An 18,024-nucleotide genomic window follows, 5' to 3' on the forward strand; every position below is an offset into this window, starting at 1 on the left:
TCGATTAAGGGATTGATGGATTAAAGGCAACTTTTACTTTATAGAATTTCCTGTATAATGACTATGACATGTATAATGAGTCTTTGAACAAATGAGAGGGAGATACATGTCTCACATTTCCTCTTCTTTATTACCAAGTAAAACAGGTATTACATTATATTGATTTTTTCATATATTTATTTTCAAAATCTTTGGATGGGAAATTTACATGAAATGTTTGCATATTCTGTGTCTACCGCAGTGAAAGGAATACAGCAAAAAAAGAGTTGTAGAAAAAAATAAACTTAGAGTAAATCCTCCAATACAGGAGGACATAAATAAGGCAAAAGAACAAAAGCGTTGTCAACAGAAACACAATGTTGAAACATTGCTCTAAACTAACTGCAAATAACAGGGTTGCTTCCTTTTTCCTGAACCAAATCAAATGTGAGACTCAAGCCCAAACTGTGAGTCAACACATCGAAACATTCTGTAAAATGTGATGTTCAAACACAACATACCAACGTGTGTGTGTGTGTGGGTGTATGCATGACGTGAAGCCATGGATTGTTTTGATGAAGGAAATTTAAGGTGTTTTTCTTTTTCTTGCAAGTCCAACACAGGAGAATGTCAAACACCTATATTTAGATGCATGGAATGGGAATATCAATGGACACATGCCAAATGCATTGACAATGATCTCTTGAACAGAGAGTGGAGTTTCATGTGAAGGCAAAACGTCTCCTCTCACTGCACAATTACACAATAACACGTACAATGACCTTGTTGAAATGGAGGAACTGGTATTGCATTAATAAAGACTGGTGATGGACAAATGCAGATTTCATGCGGCACCATTTGGAGTTATTCGTCCACAGTAACACTTCTTTGTACAAGAAACCCACATGTAGAAACAAGAGATGCAGAAAAGTGGTGGTGGGGTTACACAGAACCTAATGCATTATGGGTGCTGACATCAATTAACCAAGAGACAACCACAGACACATCTATATGCCCAGAGAAATATTTGAAACATAGCTTTTTTTTTTATGTACACTATTTACACTTAAGTTTTTTAAATATTGCTATTAGAAAATAATGATAAAACATTTATTCAACATGGTGGAAAAGGAAGAAATGAAATCAGGGACACCAGTAGTGCTATCTCCTCGATAGACATTTCTTTTCATTACTCTGAGGTGTCCCCAGTGATCCTCGTCAAAAAAACCTCTGTCAAAGATCACAGTCAAAAGGAACTGGCCAAGTTTTTAAGCAGCATTGAAGGTTAGTCCTACAATCGTCAGTCCAGCACCCTCTGCATTTCCTCCTGAAACTTAAAGCTCCTTTTCACCACTGTATGGCACTCACACCCGGCTCTGTGTGTATCGAACATCTTAAGGCCCTTTCAAACGTAAAAATTCTGCAGCATTGACAGAATGATTAGCCCAAACTGTTCCAAGTAGCAGCTCACGTTACTCATCATATCAGTTTATTTTTTTTAAATCTGACCAATCACTCACACCACCAAAACACTACAGTCCTGTGATAGGGGACATTTTCACGTATCACAGCATTGCACTTGCCCACAGTGGAAACGCTTTCGTTCTTCAGCAGGTCAAACTGCTGTGACTGATTTACTGCCACCATCGGCTCAAAATGTCCACATAAAATTCCCTTTCAAAAGGTAACATGTGCTGCAGGTCTCTTGAACTGTGCAGAACCAATCACCTCTAACTGTACGACTGCTGGATGGGCTGTGACATTTCAGATGCTCATCTCGACAGAAACTAAATCTCTGTTTGGACAACTAAAGATTTTTCACACATGGTGAAAAAAAAAATCAGATTGGGGTGGCAGTGTAAATCAGATATTACGATGTAACCTATAACTTATTGTAATATAACTGCAAAGTAATCTTATACTACTTTTTTTATTTTTATATTTCCATTCTTTTCCACCTTGTTTAAGATTGTTTTTATATTATATAATCTATTCACATTATCTGTTACAGTGCATTTTGCAATGACAACCAGTTAGACAAAATAAATTGAAATGAATAAGGCTGGATCACTGCATGAATCCACAATTATGTCAACAATAACAAATCATGTTTTCTCTGTACTGAAATCTGTGAAACCCTTGAAGATTTCCACGAACCCAGAACTAAGGATTTGTGTTTACTTGCATAAACTCAGCAGCAGTTGCTCTACTGAATATGATGTCATAAGGTCAAATATCATGTACCTGTGTTGTGGTCTGTTTAATCTCAACCATTCATTCCAATGGCTGCTAAGGATAAAGTTTGAAACACAATAAACATGAGATGGGTCCATTGTCGTCACAGTCAAAAGCCATTGATTCTCTTGGATCCCTTCACAAACAGGTCCACTAATTATCTGCCAAATATTTCCCTGTGGAGAGAAATTAAACAAGTCAGGAATCAAAGTCACCAAAATAAAAAATGAAGGTCACACACACATTTCTGATTCTCAGACTGACCTGCAGCAAATCTCTTCTTGACCAGTGATAGCCGGTAACCGGTGCCCACCAGCTGGATGTCGCACCCTGACAGAGTGCTGCCCTCACTGGTAAACTGCACCGCCAGCTGGGACGGCTTACAGTGACCCTCTCTCATCTGGAACCGGCCCAGGAGAGCCCCTACTCCTGCAGGAAAAAGAGCTGAGATGAGAGTGCTACTTTGTTATCACCTACCTTTTCGAGTTGTGACGCACCAGCATAATCACGCTGGTGCACATGACTGACCCACACCCCCAAATGTTCTCACTTTAGTAGCAAATGGGTCATAAAGAACTTGATGCAGTCTGTGTTTTCTTTTCTCCTTCCCTGACCCCGAACCCATTTCCACACAGACTTTAACTCCATCAAACATTTTAAATAACAGTCATTCTAAAGCAGATCTTATCATTACAGTTTAATGTAAAAAAAATAATATATCTTTTTTTTTCTACACAACCACCCCCCCCCCCAAAAAAAACGATCACACCCCCCCTAATATGTGTGATAAGTACATTTTGTAGAATAAAAGCATATACTTTAATATATTCATTATTCTATGAAAACATGAATGGAGGGTGTTACAAATTGTGCAGCTTGTCGAGATGAGCGACAAGTGGTGACTCAGGATCTTGACCAACTGAGGGGAGAAGACTCTCACAAACTAATAAACCTAGAATAAGAGGCTTCAGACTGCAATTGATATTTTAGCGGTTGTACTCAGTATTAGCAGCAAAATCACTGATAACAAGTTGGATAGTGTGTGGGAGCTTTTTTTCCAGCTTTTGTATTCAGTGACATATACATACACCCACCTCCATTGTCAGATCTATGAGAGAGGCTGGGAATCTTCCACTGTATCGTCTGCTGCTCTGGATTCCTATAGGAGAAAATAGGTGTTCAGTTACAGAAGAAAAATAGTCTGATATTCATTTACACAAAGAGTAATTGGGTCCAATTCCATGCTTATAGAGAAAAACAATATAGGTTTTAAACCAGACCTAAGTTAAGTATATTGCACAGTAATAAGGATGCAAAATACACAATATAACAACAAAAACTTCACTGCAGGATATGAAGGAGGACTAGGCAGCGTATTCATCTCCTTTCCTTGTTTAATTAAAATCACAAATATAAGCGACCCTCACCAGATGGCAGGTGGGATCATGGCCTGGAGTTTGGCTGTGCCTCCATCCACAGGTACCAGAAAGTGAAGGTTGTGTAGTGGCACAGGAGCAGCCAAGGCCTCATTGTTGTATTTGTAGTCTATTCTAAGGTCTGTGTTGGTGCCGTCGCCTCGCCAACTCAATGCCAAATTCAGAGGAGTGGACTGGATCCCATCTGCTGACACCTGAGACACAGAAACACAGGACAGCGAGATAGACGGATGGATGGCAAGGAGAATTTACAGAGGTAGATTCAAGGGGCTGGATGGATAAATACAACAAATAGAACGAGTAGAAAGACAGATACCTGATATTTGATCATGTCCACGTTGTAGTAAGTGGCCTGAGGCTTCTGTTCGGCCACTTTTTTCAGATGGCTCATCAAGTTTGGCATATTTACCCAGAACTCCTTGGTGTCGACACTCTCTGTCGTGGTATCACTACAGGATGAGACGAATGTGTTTGATTCAGACAATCACTAGTTAGATACTGGCTGTATACTATGCATTATTCATTATAAAATAAAGGCCAGTAATTCTTTTTTTTCCAGTTCTTTAAACAACGAAAACTTAGATTTCTGTGTGGTTGAATACGGTTTTGCGATGTATGTTCCTACCAGCAGAGCAGCTGTGGATTGGGGAGGACCTGCTCCAGTCTGTTGTAGCTGCTGATGCTAAAGGTGAGGATGGGCTGAGTCGGGTGGCTTGAAAAATGCCGGGTGATGCCCGCAGGGAAAGAGAGCACCATCTCCCCTGTGATCTTCACAACACATCTGGACCAGTGGGAGAGATAAGGCTTAACTCAGACAGTGCACTGAACAATAATACACAGGGGATCAAAAGGTGGAGAACAAACTTTACAGGGTAGCCACCAGAGATGATTCCACTTTATTGGTCTGCGAAAGTCCCTTCTAAACTGAAATCTTATATATTTATATAATGAAACAAATGCAAGACCTTTCTACCTACGACAACATTATAAACTGTATAAATTGGCTTGTGCATCGGTGTTGAGGAATTTTTGACCCTTCTAATACTTACTGTATATGCCACTATATATTATGTATACTGTGTATAACTTCTGTACAACATTGGGAGAGGGGGGCCTGTTTTGTTCAACACACACTCCCTTCTCTCTCTTAGAACATCCCAAAGTCAGGTTATAGATAAACGACCAACCAACAGTACATTGTAGTGTCTTGTATGTTGTTTCACCTTCTGGTCTCCTTGATGCATCAAGTCTACATAAGACATCAGCTGCTACCTGAGTTCTCCATTCACTAGCTTCCAGAAAACGCTCAAAACAATTGGTAATGTCACACTGTAAGAAACAAGGAAATCCAGGCTTACTTGCTGGGATCAGCGCCTTTAAAGTAGGCATTGATGGTTTCTGTGAAGGCAGCAGCCACTGGCAGCGTGTCCTGGGGTCCCATGGTGAGTGGACTGGGTCCTCTGGAGCATCCTGAAGAAAACACACAAACGGTTCTTTTAAAATTAAATCAAAACATAAACCACATATCTTCCTTTGGGTTGTTCCATATTTGCACAAACGTTTAGCTATGGGTCACACACAGACAACAGGGGAGTATAAACAAACAAGCAGACAGTTAAAAGCAGAACTAAACCCTCAATATTGAATCTGGATTCTATGTGAGTGAGCAAGACACGGGTGGTGGGAAGCAATATTTTGACTCAGTGAACATGAGCAAGACGGCAGGTAGAAATACGGCAGGTGATTTCAGTACATGCACAGATGGGACTACCGGAGCATCGTGGCTCAACTCACCTTCAAAAGCTAAATAAAACCTGCCATGGTCAAACCATACCAGAGGCTGTGAGGCCTCTGAGAGAGAAGAGACATGAGGAGGAGAGAATCATGGAGAGGGACAAGACCGTGAGGCAAGGACACAATGATGAGCGACTGACAACATGGACTGACAAAAAGGAGACGTGACACTGAGGAAAAGTGATACCTGTGGTGGACATGTTAAGGTCCCTCCCTAAGGTCGGAGTGGATGCTGCACTCTGTGAGGTAATGGAGGAGATGGAGGAAGAGCTCTCTGACCGGGCCAGGGGCGCGAAAGGAGGGGGGCTGCCCGAAACCGGCGGACTGAAGGGTCGAGTCTGGAGACGGAAAGAAATACTGATAAATCTGCTGTCTCAAGGAAGACTCATACAGAATGAACTAACCCGTTTCATTTAAACAACACAGATGAGATGTCGGGTCAAAGGACACAACAGCAAAAGGAGACAGAGACAGAGAAATGAAAGGACACTTCATTTGTACCAGGTCTGTGATTGGCTTCCCAGGGGGCAGCTTCGGTCTCGAGGACGGTCGAGGGGGAGGAGGCGGAGGAACTGGGCTGCCTCGGGACTGAGGCGTGGCAGGACGAGCTGGAGACGAGGGGCCTGTGGCACACACCAGTGTCTGTGGTTAGCACTGGCCTCAGATCACAATGAGAGGGTTTTATTTAACATGAGCTCCAACGCCTCAGCTCATGTCATTTTCACTTTGTTTGTCTGTTGATTATATTTCCCCCTCCACTATGCTTTTTAAAGGTTTGCTAATCACCACTAACACGTATCAAGAGCAGGCTGAGCTGTCAGGTTTTGTTATGGTTATGAGTCTGATTCATACAAAACTCTGAGGTGAGATGAGCCCAATTGATGAATACAACAACATTGTCATTCTCACATACTTGACATTGTAACATTTAGATTAGATGGTCACAGAAAATTACTTAATAAAGCTCTAGTATGTAATCAGCAATGTTTTTGTTTTGTTCAGAAGCTACTTTGTCGGTATTCCCCCCTGGAATATGTAAAAAGAAATATTTTATCCTGTGGAAAAGAGACATTAAATTGGATTTTAGTAAATAAAAAAGAAATCTGGAATCAGACCAAGGAGATATTTATATTTGTAATACTGAGGCTGTTGTGTAATTATCAAACCACCAGATGCCAGTAAAGCTGTTTTCATGTCCTGTGGAGGATCTCCGAAGAATTGGTTGGGCAGTTTATCCTTCCCACATGCCCAACGCAGGTCTCTGCTCAGACACATTCAAAATGACAACACATTCTCTGCAGGATTCCACCACAAACTCTCATGACATCTTCAGCCGTGTCTTATACGTATGTGTCACTGCTTTTTCTCTCTGATATATATATATATATATTTTTTTTTTGTGGCTTTTGTTCACTAAGTTCATATTCAGTATAATCAGATAGCTGACAGTACTTACCGCTGCCTGAGTACGGCCCGGGGGAAGACATGATAGACCTGTAGGTGGTTGGAGGGAGAGGAGGCGGCGTGCCCCTGAAGCTCGGCGTCAGCTCTCTGGGCGAGCCCACAAAGTCTGGGATATCATCTCTCAGGTAAGCACCCTCTGGGGTTCTTTTTCCTCCAGCGCCCCCGAGCACCAGGGGAGAAGTGACTCCTATTCGAGGGGACCTCCGCTCAGCTGGCAGAGGGGGCACAGGGCTGATGGGAGCAGGGGAGGATGAGTACGCTGCAAACAGCAGCACCTCTTCGTCGAGCGCCTCCTCGTCCAGGCAGACGGGGGGCGATCTAGAGGGAGAGAAGTCCGGTGGCAGGGGAGGCGCCGGCTCATCCGGAGGAGGAGGTCCGAGCACAATGGAGGGGGGCGATTCCGGTGGCGTGAAAGGAGGAGGAGACCTGGGGGGAAAGGGTGGGGGTGAAGGCGGGGGCTCGTCTGGCGGAGGTCCGGGTGAGAGGCAGGGCGTGGAGGGGGTGGACGAGGGCGTGTCTGGGGCAGGAGAGTCCGGTGGTGGAGGGGGAGCGGGTTCATCCGGTGGCGGGGGTCTGTCATCAGGGAAGGTAACCCATCTGGGTGACATTGCTTCCTCACTGGTTTGAGGGCTGTCGACGGGGCCGAACACGTCGTCGATCTCAGGGCCCTCGGAGCCTTGGTAGGAGGCGGGGGACAGGACGTTCAGGTAGATGGGGGCAGAACTGCGAGTTCCCCTCCCATTGGTTAGATCAGCTGCAGTTAGAGTGAAGGAGCGTTAGATCTAAACTCATGGGATTTAACTGTCTGGCCGATAGACAAGTGAAGCAGAACTCACCAGCTGATTCTGACGGATAACCATAATGACTTCTTGATGGAATGTTTTTTGGAGGAAGAGGAGGAGGAGCTGCAACAAGGATGACAGGTCAGTTATAGATTATAGATGACATCATTTTTAACTATGTATGGATATAGCTCCTTGTACAATTAAACTGACCTCCTGTTGGGAAACTTATGCTCAGAGGAGAGTCTGACCGTGGTCTTGATTCTACCCACATATCAGCAGGAACCACTGTGATGACAAAAAAATACAATCAGCATCCCCTCAGTAGCTGTATTTGTTGACAAAATATAGTAATTTACTATTGACAAGGGACGGACCATCATATCTGGCATATTTGGTCTCTGAAGGCAGCCCGAAGAAGGAGGGAACGTTCTGTGATAGCCTGTCACTGCAGAAGGAGAAACACAAGGAGATTATAAATAAGTTTGTTTATCTCAAGAGGAAAGTTTTGTTTAGATTTTTTACTTCAGTGTATTGGTAAATTTAATTAAAAAAAACTGTATTTCTGCACACAGCACGTCTTCCATTACCGTATTAAAGCCAATGCACCTTTTAAGTGAGAATTAAACTGTAAGTTCTTTATCGTATCTTATAGAAAAGTCATTAGATAGCATATCATATCGTGTTGATTGTTTGACAACCTCATCATGATTGCCAGTTTTTCCTGGAAAAGATTATTCCTCTCAACTTCCTGTTTGATTTTGGTTTGGTGAGTGGTGCACTGATCACAGACCTTGTTATCTCAGGTGCAGGACTTGGAGTCGGGGTGGAGCGTCTCGGTCTGGCAATCTCCTCACCTAAGAGAAAAAAGAATGAAAAACTCAGCTGTTGCTCTGTTATTCCTATATTTGACAAATATGCACTATAAAACTAAGGGGGTGGGGGGGGGAGCAGTGTTAAAGCTGCTGTACTTACAGGACAAATTTCTTTTTATCAGCCCCTGAAAAGCACAATCCAAAACAAAGGGCAACGTAAGAATACAGATAATGAAGAGTACAAATATGTGTATTGTAATACACTATATATTATAAATATTTTATTCTTCTACTCTGTGATGTATTGTTTTTTAAGTGAGAAAACAATGAGCAAAAGTGTAAGATACAGTCCTCACAGATATTTTAACTTCTATTTGCGTAGAAAAATACATAAAACCAACACTACATTGTCTCAGCTGAGTTTTTAGTGTATGTGTTTTCAATTCTGCACAGTTCAGAACAGGTCAAGCAGCAGAGATCAGAAAAGCTGCATTTCGGGCTGCTTGCCTCCAAACAGCCAGCAGATGGAGCGATGAACTCACCGGGCTGCGTCTCTGAGACCAGCAAAAAGGAAGAGAGAACAGACCTGGGTCAGAGAGTGAGTGACAAATCAGTCAAGTGGACACCAACTTAAACTGCACACAACGCACGTCTTTACTTTCACCGCAAAGCCTGAATGACACCCTGGAGATCATGAGGACAACTGTCTGCGTTGTCTTATCAGACCAACACACACTCGGCCGCACACTTGCAGTAGCAGGCCTGCTCAGCATGTGAGCTCCACTTAGAGAAAATCAATAGGTTGGGAGCTAATGTGTGTGTTTGTGTTACGATAACTCTGCATTATGTTATACACACGCTTTGCCAGACAGGTTCAAGTAAAGCTTTTACGAGACAGAAAAAATATGAATCAACAAAAAAGATGTGATTTTTAATTCAGGTCCTTAAAAAAAAAGGAACAAACACTGAGGGTGAGGGCATGCGGAAAAAGAGGGGAAGCCATTTGTAAGTGAATTATCATGGGGGGGCGGGGGGGGGGCATACTTTATCGAGCATTTCTGTTAAGTGAGCTCATGCCATGCACTCTCTCTCGGGGGTGATACAACGATGAAAATGTGTGACAGACTTACCGGACTTCTCTTCTACGAGACCACGGGGAGGACCGGCAGAAAAAAGACAAACACGGAAAGAAAGTTAAAGATATACAAGACATTCTGTACACAAAGATGGTGGACATGACTACACCCCTTAAAGACAAGCCATAGTGGTATGATCGCCCCCTGGTAGCTGCTCGCAGTATAGGTCACATATCCCCCCTCCTCCACGTTAATGTAAGGGACATGGACAAAACTAACATTTCTAAGCACATGTCAAATTACTGTTTTGCATTTTAGATAGTTCTTATCACACTCATTTTTCTCATAAGTTTGGTTTTAATTAGTTATTTGACATCATGATTGACAGCTGACACTGAAATGCAGTTGGTTGAGCATGAGTATTACTGGGACCTTGCTACCACCACTCCAGGATGTTTTGCTTATATTTCTGGATAGTGGGAGGAAGTGGAGAAACATCGTCCATCATCATACACAGTTACAAAGACACTAAGCTGCATTAGGTGTACATGTTATGTGCCCTGAGCAGCAGCGCTCACCAGAGACGGAGAGAGGGCCAGGCCGCCCACTGAGGCTTTTAGCTCGTCCATAGATGGAGGGACACACTTGGCACTGTCCGACACCAGTGGCTTGATCTTGATTTTGAACTTTTTCCTGCTTTCGTCATCGTCTTCAGAGTCGCTGGAGGAGAAAAATTGCTTTGCTTTGGAAGCAAGTGAACATTCGTCAAGGGCAAAACAGAATAGTACTTAATGTTATAGGAGAGATGGAGGCTAATTCAATCTTTTGCAGCATTTAAAGTTAACAAACCCTTTAAAAATATAGAAATTTGTCTCAGTCATGCGCAGAGCAACGCTGCAGCTCAGGAGTGAGACATCTGCTCTGTGTCTCCATCTGCTGCTAAACGACACCTTCGGTTAAATCATCCTGCTCAGGGGTAGTGTCACAGCCCCAGCTCTCTGTGAATCTAATTCAAATATACAGCCGCTGGCAGCTGCGGGAGCGAAAGATACCAGTGAACTGTGGGACAGTTGTTAATAAGAGCTGTGGCTCAGGGATAACTGAAAAGTCTATCAAAATATAATATAACTATAACAAAAGGTTTTGCTTCTGCAGGGACACACATGAAACATGGCAAGAGAGGGAGGAACCATTGATTTGGCCTATTTGATACTGAGCGGTCCACCAATGAGTCGGTCAGCCAAATAGGTCGATAGTTTTGCCGAAGTGTCCCGACTCTGCTCCTGCCACTGCTTCTACCCGTCGCTGAAAGGATATCATCGCCCTCGTCACCGGGCCGGAGGCTGAATCCCTCCTCGTCCACATCAGGAGTCGCCTGCGGCAGAGAGGAGGAGAAAAGAGACAAACATTTAACAGACGCAGTGCTAAACTCTCTTCCTTCGATCAGCTCTGTATTTAAATGTCGATCATATTTCACAGATGTCTTTCCTGAGACACTCAACGTCCTGGCTGAAGCTCCTGCTGACTGACAGAATATGCAGCTATTGCTCTATTCGCACGGTTTACTCAGTAATTTAAACCCAGTGTTACATGACACTGATCGCAACAGCACAACATATATCTAATGCATAAAGCTTCAGAGTCTCTGCATGACATCAGAAAGAAGGGGAGCAAACACAACAATGAGTAGGAGGATAATACTCACATATCTGTCCCAGTCAATCTCCCCATAGAAACCATTGGGAGCCCCATTGGCCTTTTTCTATTAACAAAATAGGAACAACAGATTTTGCTTAATTTTACATTTAAGTAAAGGGGTAATGTATAAACACATTACAATCTTTAATAAAAAAAAGAGTCTCATTTGGTTAATCATGAGCTCTGGCAATTATTCCAAGTATCAAGCAATATCACTGGTTAACAAACTAATTTAGAAGAGAAATCAAAAGCTAATGGGTAAATAACTGAATTATTACCCAAACCTTTTCTATAATTTAAAGATTGAAATTTGTGTGATGATTCTTGTTGTACATTTGTGCAGTTTTCCTGTGCAATGAAGCCTTTGAGCTGTGATAAGGGGGGGGGGGGGGGTTATGTTTTCATTGCTATTAGTTTGTCTGTCAGTCAACAGGATTACTAATAAACTACTAAACCGAGGGGTGGGGTCTGACCCGAGGAAGAACCCATTTCATTCTTGTATGTCTGGATAAAAGAGAGAAGGAAGAGAGGAAATCCTTCAAGAATATTAAAAATGAACATGCATTTACCTTCTTTCCACTTCCAGCCCCTTCTCTGTCAGGTGAGCTCCTGTTTGAGGTGACAAGAAGGGGGGGGAAATGTTTTCGTTATACATCGGAAACTTCTTATTGTACAAGATGATCCTTGAGTTTTAGTACCAGTTTCAAAAGAGTCTCAAATGTTAAATATCTGAACACAAACAGCTGTATAAGCAACTGAATAAAATCAGAAATCAGCAAATGAGAAAAAAATATAAAGAAAAGCGCATCTGGCCAAACATTCAATGTCAACTTTTCAGTACTTGACAGTTTTCAATACTATAGACTGCTCCAAACATATTTTAGTCAGAGCTCAGTATTGGGTTGAAAACCCAGTCTTATTTATTTACATTAATGAAACAATGAATGTCCACGCTGTTTGATGATAACACTTTGCATGTTAATTGTGGTTTCAGAGCAAACTCACGTTGTGTCTGTGTCTTTGTCTTTCTTTCGTAGACCCAGGGCTCTCCTGGTTCGGTTTTTCAGTCCTATCGAGAGGGAGAGGAACAAAAATATCATAAAGAGTCATTTGAACAGTTCAAAGCCTGAGCATAAGCTCACAGCCTCATCTTTTAAATGCACCTGAAAGCAAAGGGGAGACAGGTAACTGGGGCATGATGCACTCTAACAGCAGCATTGAGCAGGAAATAGAGCAATCAGCGTGGTGATATAAATTAATGCATCCGTTTGGGACACAAACATCCTGCCAGCTGAGAGGAGCCTCCACGTAAAATGAAGCAATGCAGACCCAGTAATTCTCTTAAGTGTCCCCTCCCTTACTATATAAAGTAGAGAGAAAACACGAGCAAAGGTGGATCAATCCGTCCACTTCATTAGCGAGATTCGAGGGTGGGTGGCGAGAGATCTGCTACAGCGGACCGTCAGCCAAACTGGGTGCCAACCCCCCTGCAGCACTGACATCCAGACAAATGAGGGGAATATAACACAACTCAGTGTGTGCAGAGCTGTAATGTTAAATTAATAGAAATCAAAACAGAATTCTGACACAATTAATCAGTTCATCTATTACTAGACATAGAGACAATTAACCAATCAAATGAATCACACCATGAAGTCTGAAAGGGATTTCAAGTTTACATAAACACACTATAGCCAGCTGAGCTCCCAGATCTGTGAGGCTTTGACCCCAATTATCTGGGTTAGGTTATTGAGGTATTGAATTAAACATGTACACAAACAATAATACAGTCAAATGGCAGACATCACAAAAAAGACGACCATGTAACTCTGTTAATGGCAAATTAAATAATTTGAGGATCATCCATCCATCCATCATCTAAACCGCCTATCCTCTGAGAGTTGCATGTCTTTGGTAAAACTGCGAACAGAAAGACCCGGGTCAAACCAACAATTTGAGCACCATTTATTCCTGTTTTTCTTTTGCATGAATTTGCTGTGCTGCAGGTTTTGCCCCAAACAGATAACTGACAGGTTTACATAACAGTGTTTTAGACGAGCAGCGAGCACAGTTGCTTCTCACATCTATATGAGAGCAACAGAGCAATCACATGTGATGCACAGTTGGTTGGATGAACATTGCTCTGCAGAGGCAGCTCAGCTCCTCATCAGTTTGATATGTTTAAAGATGGATGTTATTGTTTGTCCAAAACAGACCTTTTTTGGGGTTGATAGCTTATTTATGATTTCTGACTACACTACATAGAGACCAGTCCTAAATGTTTTCACAGTAAATATAGAGACATTGATTTGGTGAATCAACATGATTGTGTTGAAATCCAAATAACCATAACAGGGAAGTCAGTTCACTGTGACTCATTCACTTGAGAGGAATCTCTCCCGGGTACTAAAGGACATGTCAGAGCCTGTGATGTATTAGTAGATCGCTGAGCTGCTCAATAGTACAGATTATTCCTGCATCAGTGGAGACAGCTCTGTACAGTGAGCCATGGGTCTATCCTGGATGGTTTGTGTGTATACAAATAGAGAACGAATCTTAATTCTGATAAGTAAAAATCCTGCTTATATATCACAAGCAGCACAGTCAAAGTTAATATGATCACTGACGGCACTGAACTGCAAAACAGTTCAGGTGTCTCAGAGGAAAACTTAGATTTGTAACCCATTCGTAAAGTTTTCCAGAGGAGAGCCTGACAACTCATTACACAGATGGAAGATGGTTACAATTTAATAAGTATTACTGAGTTTGGATAATGCACAAAAACAAGACTTGGAGAGAAACAGTGGTTATTTAATGATAACATGATGATAACATCACAACCAATGGCTTATGATGACATCACTGCAGACCATTTTTCACTGAAAACGTTCTTCATTATAACAATAACATTCATCTATTCAAATACGATTTCAAATGCATATATTAGTGTTTTAGACAAATGCAAGTTGTTCAAAAACAGTTAGAATGATTTTGGTACATGGTCCATCTTCAGATGTCACTGGGAAAAGAGACAATTTGGAAAGATAATTCTGAATTGCTTTATTAATACAATAACTAGTTTTTGAATAAAATGTACATTTTAATAATTTGTTATCTGCAGTTTTTATTGGATGTAGTTAAATCATAGGTTTGTTAGACAGTATGTTTGGATGATATGCATAATGAACATGAACTATCCATAGATATTTGTAGTTACAGGAGATGGGACATTTTGTATTATTTCTGGTTGCCTTGTATGTAGCCCACTGCTGATAGGGACAACAGATGACACTCTGGCTCATTACAGTATTTTATCTGTTAATTAACGAGCTCTGTCCCTATCAGATAAATAGTGAAATATAAAATCAGTAAAGTATGGCTTCGCTAACCAATGCAGTTTCTGTGTATATCATATTTCTATGTACATTTTTCCAGATTCATATAAAGGTCACTGTAACCTTTACCTTTTAGCACTGAAACAAGTGACATCTGATCAAAAGTTGAAGAAATTCCCTCAAGCAGTGTTGAGGTTCACATTCAAGAGGCACAAAACAGGTTTTTTGAAGCCCCCAGGACCTTTGACCTTTGACCACTGAAATCAGATCAATGTATCAGTGAGTCCAAAATTTGTACCAGATGTAAAGAAATTCCCTAAGGGCAATCCTAATATGTCACATTCACAGTACTGGGAGGTCACTGTGACCTTGAACTTTGAACCCCAAGCACCAAAATCTAATCTGTTCATCTTTGGGTCCAAGAGAAAATTTGTAATAAATTTGAAGACATTCCCTAGGTGACCTTCCTGATATATCACCTTCACAAGGCAAAATATGTGCTTTGTGAGGTTACTGTGACCTTTGACCACCAACATCTACTCAGTTCATCCTTGAGTAGAAGTGAATATTTGTACAAAATTGGAGGAAATTCCCTCAAGGCATTCAAAGGAATGAGACGTAGGTACGGACAGATGGACGCACAACCACTGGCTGCGACCGGTGCAGAGTCATGATAAAATTAATAAAACCTTTAAACTGACTCCAGACCTAAGTAACGTTGTCTTTCAATTCTGATTCAAAACATAATCCTATTCATGACATTCAACCTCTTTAATTGTGAAAAAAACTCTTTACTCAAGGTCCACTTACTGGATTTCTTTCAGCTGCCTCTTGTGGTTTTCCTCACCAGAGGGTGCAGCTGAAAGCTCTCTACAAAACCTAGTAACTGAGGTAAGATTTCTTCTAGAGCCGGTGGCACCTGTCATTCCTCAAGAAGCATTAATTCCACAATATTTTTTTTTTTTATTCCTAAAACAGACAACCTGTCAGTCGTCCACGCTAGGTGACAATTGTGCGAAGGTGTGAAAATTCAGCTCCTGTCACTATTTACACAAACTACATCCGCCACAGAAATGCTGTCCGCTGACAACACCTTGCCTCAGCTGCCAGCGACAGACTGGGGATATGAAATCAAGAATATAGAAGAGAGGGGGAAGCTAAGCGGGGCCCAGCTAGTTCTGAACAATGTCCAGACTCGACATGTCATAACTTTTCCTGTAAACTATTTCCTTCAGCTACTGGTTTAAAGCTACACTCAGAAATGCGAGTACCTTTGTGCCACATACAAGTTTTCTATGTCATTTTCTGCATTGACATTGTTTCAGTTTTAATTTTGATGGTTTGAAACTTGATGTCACTTTAAACTACCAACTGAACTTTTGGTAAATGTCGAACTAACAAACAACACATCACCTCCACCTATGGGTCGCTTTTACCAATGTATTCCAGTGGTTTAAGCCATAACTGTGCCCTTTTCTGAAATATATCCACCAACTCCACTTGGCTGTCGCTAATGCTCAGCGGATCCACTGTTCACTTGTTGCTCATTTTATATATGGAATCAATTATCTCAAGATAAAAATAAAAATTGGCAAGTAGGATGGCTAGAGGAAAGTAAACCGGTCTGACACTTTGCTCTTTTGATGCTTTACTTATTGAAGTCAAAACTGGCCAATAACATTGTCTTTGACTCTAATCATGTTTTGAGTAGTGAATATTAAGTCTTAGACTGAAGCCCTTTGTGCACCAGTCAATCCAAGAAGTAGATATGAAAGCGTAATCCCAGATCAAAGTATGTTGAAGGGCCATTAACTGTCTTTTCATTTATTTTATTTTCACCCCTGTACATTTGTTTGGTGGTTTGTAAGAAAGACTCACTTCTCATTATTCACAGGGAATAATTCCTGGATTCTGGAGTAATATCTCTGAGAGGGTGCATGTAGCTTGAGTCTGATTGGGACTGCTGGGCCTTAGCAGAGCTATGCATTCTAGCTTGTGGAGGTAATGTGATGTTAAATGTATGTATTTGTTGTATCTAATGTTTAAAATTAAGCTGCTGCTGTGGTGCAAGACAGTTAACTTCAGTCGTGCCTGATGATGAAGTACTACCAGTCAATAAATCCAATTTCCTGGGATATGCATTTAATGATATAGATAACCCTGCAAGCTGCATCAACATGAAGGTGAGTTTTGCTATAATATACAAATAAAAATGTTGTCATGTCTATAACTACAGCCGACAGCCTTCACTGTGTAATTAGCAAGGCATGCTAACAAAGGCTGTGGTGAACATGTGACATCTGTGTACAATATGAAGGCAGGCTGACTGCAGGCCTTTAGCTAATAATAGCCACCTTCCATTACATTGGCATTAATGGATGGTAAAGGCCCAGCATCTGTCATGCAGGGTTAGATCTATGATGTAGCTCCTCTATCTTATGTTTATAATTTACTTAACTGCATTCCACTACTGTCAACTAAGGCAACCATCATGCAACACAAATAGTGCTATGTTTAAGGATGATCGTTACTGTTATATATTGTTATACAGTGACAGCAGCAGCAGAAGAGGATTGAATGAGTGTAGCTTCCGGGACAGACCTGATCTCTGCTCAGACGCACATGCACATGACACAGCCTGGGCACGACTAAAGATAGGTGGGTAATCTGCACATGCAAACACAGATGTGCACAGTCACATGTGTAAACACACACACAACACGAGCAAGGGCTGCAAATGTCCCTCCCATCTCACACCTTCGCTTGCATCTGAAATACAGCTCCTCTAAATGTGTCCCACACGCTGTCAAGCTGCTCGTGCACATCTCTTAGTGGTTCCACAGCAGATCACATCTCACATCAGTGGCTTTAATGGCCCACCAGGACGCGAGAGGGCAGAGGGAGGACGCAGGGGCACACATCACGAGACATAAAGGAGGAGCAGGGGTGCACCGATTACTCACCTTGCATCATGTTGGCCGATTCTCATCCTACGTTGCCCTCCGGTGTGCAGGCGGAGAGAAGACGGAGAAATGCAGCCGGTCAGAGGAAGCCTGGGCAGGGCATGGCTAATTCCGCACAGCTCCCCCAGCCAAGCGCGATGCTGATTCCCTCCACCCACAAGGGCCCGACTCCCGGCCACCCCGCACCAGGAGGTGGTCGTGGGAGGAGGGCTGATACGGGAGGCAGCGGTGGAGGACACGAGTGCAAAAAGAGACACCCGAGGAATATGCAGCAGATCAGAGGCAAGGTGGGGAGGGCTGGGGGGGAGCGGGGTCCTCTCTGTCTTCCTGTGTGCGCGCGTTAGGCCCCGGACAACCGGGGAGAAGCAGCAGCGACACACGCCATCTCCGAGAGGGGGGATGCTGAGGAAAGGCAGAAGGAGAAAAAAAATCAGAGAGAGGCAGCGA

At 42.3% G+C, this 18,024-nt stretch overlaps 1 protein-coding gene across 1 annotated transcript; it reads right to left on the reverse strand.

Annotated features, from left to right (window-relative positions):
• Positions 1-175: 175 nt before the first annotated feature.
• Positions 176-17,697, reverse strand: LOC128454641 (SH3-containing GRB2-like protein 3-interacting protein 1). The gene is made up of 24 exons (XM_053438089.1): positions 17,578-17,697; positions 12,285-12,348; positions 11,843-11,888; positions 11,287-11,343; positions 10,899-10,956; positions 10,160-10,335; positions 9,636-9,647; positions 9,048-9,059; positions 8,666-8,690; positions 8,484-8,547; positions 8,068-8,138; positions 7,904-7,978; positions 7,745-7,813; positions 6,901-7,662; positions 5,946-6,067; positions 5,632-5,782; positions 5,445-5,501; positions 5,009-5,120; positions 4,276-4,431; positions 3,967-4,099; positions 3,642-3,844; positions 3,309-3,373; positions 2,479-2,643; positions 176-2,390 (listed from the first exon to the last, which is right to left on the reverse strand). The coding sequence occupies exons 1-24, from the start codon at positions 17,585-17,587 to the stop codon at positions 2,368-2,370; spliced, it is 2,688 nt and encodes an 895-aa protein (XP_053294064.1). The 5' UTR covers positions 17,588-17,697; the 3' UTR covers positions 176-2,367.
• Positions 17,698-18,024: the final 327 nt, after the last annotated feature.

This window comes from Pleuronectes platessa, chromosome 13 (genome assembly GCF_947347685.1).
Source record: "Pleuronectes platessa chromosome 13, fPlePla1.1, whole genome shotgun sequence".
Lineage (NCBI taxonomy): Eukaryota > Metazoa > Chordata > Actinopteri > Pleuronectiformes > Pleuronectidae > Pleuronectes > Pleuronectes platessa.